Below are 3,266 nucleotides of genomic sequence, written 5' to 3'. Positions count from 1 at the left end.
CTACTGGATCACTGAATAAATAGTTCAACCAATAAATCACTAATCATACCATTTGACCTGGAATAATTAAATAAATATAGTATAATATTATTAAATAATAATTAAAGTATAATTAAAACAAATCATATATATATATTAACACATCTTAAGAATGAAAAGTGAACATTAGCTTGGTTCGAGATTCATTTGCTGCAGCTTGCGTATTTAAAGTTTCAAGCTTTTCTTTAGCATCTTACAAGTCACACATCGACTAATCTAACAGAGAAGTGCACATGTACAGTTTGACCGCCCGAGCCGCACCGGTCTTAGTCGAACCGTCCAATTTGCAGCGCTTTTGGCTGATGTGAGCACATATATATCTATGATTCACCTATATGCGCCATTTTGAGGCATTTTATGACTCTGGTTTTCAAATAGAAACTTTTCAGCCGTAGAATACTATCATAATCATTTTTTTCCCAAACTCCGTCAACGAAACAGACCTCATGTTACATACTATACGCTAGTCCCAGCAAACGTCAATGCGAATGACGGGAAATAACAGGTACCAAGCAACATGTAATCCCTACTTAAAAGCAAAATGTTACAGACAGCACTAGAGAGAAAAAGAATGAACAAACATATATCATCTAAACTAGGTTCAGTGCAACCTAGTCAACTCCTCCACTCTTTTGCACAACTCTTCTACAGAAACACCCACTGCCTGAGAAACTTCATCCATCTTACTACGGTTGAGATCAAGAAACGATTCAATTAAATCCCCATCCAAAAAATTCTTGGCTTCCACAGTTTTCTTGTCATTGCTAAATGACCTCCATTGCTCATGACTGAGCCCTCCAACACCCTTTATTACCTTCCTCAAGCTTGACTGAAGCTTCTCCAAGAACACATACTGATCATGAGGGAGGGAAGCTATCACCCCGATCACGCCATTGATGGTGCCAAATATCACAGTGGGAATTTGGCCCACCTCAGAATCAGGCAACCGCATAACAAGGGAACCGTGGCGAAACCGATTGATAAATTCTCCAAGGTGATACTCACCAACTACTTCAAGACGACCTCGTTCCTCATCGGTGGCACCTTCACTATTTTTCCGGACAGTAAAGAGGTTGAAACTATTTTCAGCACCAAGGTATATGTCATCATCAAGGATTTCAACAGCAGACATCCAATTTGCATTATAATCACGTGCTCTTTCCTCAATAGCACCTTCTTCATGCTGGTAATAAACAACGTACGAAAAATCATGTGCTATTATAAATTCAAACCACAGAAAAACAACTATTTATGTTTTTCATCAAATTAGAAGGAACACAAGTAGAACAATACAGATGAGTATCGAGGATGTATCTAATGTGAGCAGTGGTTTATTGTAAATGAGCTTGCGACCATTTATGGATGCTTTAAGTTAATAAAAACTATATGATTCCTTGAAACAGTGAATTCAGGTTTTATCCTTGACCACCAATGTAAAGTCCAATAACCCAAATTTACTTCTTTAGTCCTCTTACACACAATTAACCATTCCTCTCATTTGATCCTCTCCCTATATTTTCTATTATATTTTTCTATATATATCGAGAGGAGTGATTTTTATTAAAAGTGAAAAAAGCCAATAATTGCCCATCCATGGATGGTCAAGATTTTAAGTTAGCAAAGATCACATGGTCATGCCAAAAGTCACATTCATGTCAAATTTAATGATCAACATTTATATTGTTAAAACTGAAGATAAAGGTAGTTGAAGCTTCAAAATAATTTTCAGCACTTACCTTATATATTAACAAGGAAATTGACTTCATTAAGTCACCAACTACAATGAAATCTCCCCTAGTTTGAACATATAGAGCTAAGATGTGTCCATGATGTCCACACTCCGACTGTAATTCATGGGTACCATCATCCCGGAGCACCCACTTGTAAAGCTGAATTTTTTGATTAATAGCAGCAAGCAGTTTACCGTTAAATGCATTCAGGCAGTAAACAGCTCCTTTTGTCTCCTTCTCAGCAATAAGCTGGAGCTTTCCATCCTCAACAGCAAAAACAAGAATCCTTCCCTGCATGTTTTTGAAATAAAGAGAAATAAATGTAACATCAGAAAATATTTTGCGCAGGATAATGCTGAAAAGAATACATATTAGACAATCGTCAACTTACCTTGCTCGGTTCATTTTCCTCTGGCAATACATATGCAGTTCCAACACAGTAATACACGTTACTATCATCTGAGAAGGAGCAGCTAATTATGAAGCAACCATATTCGTAAGTATCAAGCGGATAAGTTGATATGAACTCAAAAGTCTGGTCATCAAGCAAGCGCACAAAGTGTGTCTCAGGCTCTTCTGCACTTGGGTTGTATTTCAAACTACAAATAGCAAATGTCCTGGACTGCTCCTGATGGCAGATACGCCTTGCATGCTCTCCCAGTGGGATAGAGCGAATGTGAAGTTTCTGTATGTCGTCAATGGTACCGATCGTAAGTTCTCCCTCTTTGGCAATGGCAAGACTGTTCAACAAATGGACACCACTTCAGTAAAAACACTACCAAGGATCTTTGCATCAAAATTACAAGACCAATAGAACAAAGAAATATAACCAATTTTTAAATGTCAAATTACCAGAGCCTCACATACCTGTCTGGAAAAGCAGCAGAATTAAACGGGCACATGTGGCTCACTTCCTTCAGATTCACGTTACTATAGAGTAACTTTTTGTTACTACTATAAATCACAGTTGGTCTATCAGATGCAGCGAATACATGAGTGGTATTCTTGGACGAGAAAGTTCGTAGCGTAATGGGCTGTGTCCCAAGAGATACCTTCTTCCTATCTGTTAACTCACCAGTACTTGTGTTTAACAGAAAGTTTAAGAGATGGCCATCACCAAGGGCACATAGCAAGTAAGATATCTGTAGAATATAAATTTCAGACCACAATCACATGAAAAGAAATGTTAGGAAATAAAAAAGAAAAAGAAAACACTGATGAAATGTTGATAGAAAGCCTAGCAATATGTCATATTAGTAGGCAACATGAAAAAGTGTCGTGGAGAATTGTAAACAAATATTATCATTTGTTGCCTAATTATCATCCATGACAGGGCAGAAGTAGAAATTCTGAAATTGCAAACTAAGTATAGAAACATGAGGAGCATTCCAGGTCTAGCATATCACCCACAACTGCTAGTGGGAATACCAAAATTACAACTCCAAAAAATTGAACTGCGCAAGTCCAAAGTATTTCCAAGCATAGAAGTACAGAAAA

At 37.3% G+C, this 3,266-nt stretch overlaps 1 protein-coding gene across 4 annotated transcripts in view; it reads right to left on the bottom strand.

The window, feature by feature from the left end:
* Positions 401–3,266, bottom strand: part of LOC107630562 (DNA damage-binding protein 1a) — a 15,833-nt gene continuing 12,967 nt past the window's right edge. For 3 of the 4 annotated variants that reach the window (XM_016333745.2, XM_016333744.2, XM_021118988.1), the window contains exons 17-20: positions 2,637–2,911; positions 2,161–2,509; positions 1,776–2,060; positions 641–1,222 (exon numbers count right to left, since the gene is read on the bottom strand). In XM_016333745.2, the coding sequence (XP_016189231.1) occupies positions 641–1,222; positions 1,776–2,060; positions 2,161–2,509; positions 2,637–2,911 (1,491 nt within the window). Of the gene's footprint in view, positions 1,223–1,775; positions 2,061–2,160; positions 2,510–2,636; positions 2,912–3,266 lie in introns of all 4 variants that reach the window. The other variant, XM_021118987.1, reaches the window with a different exon arrangement.

Source organism: Arachis ipaensis, chromosome B03 (genome assembly GCF_000816755.2).
Source record: "Arachis ipaensis cultivar K30076 chromosome B03, Araip1.1, whole genome shotgun sequence".
NCBI lineage: Eukaryota > Viridiplantae > Streptophyta > Magnoliopsida > Fabales > Fabaceae > Arachis > Arachis ipaensis.
Note: the sequence above shows the minus strand (reverse complement) of the source record. Positions and strands in the feature narration are given on the sequence as shown.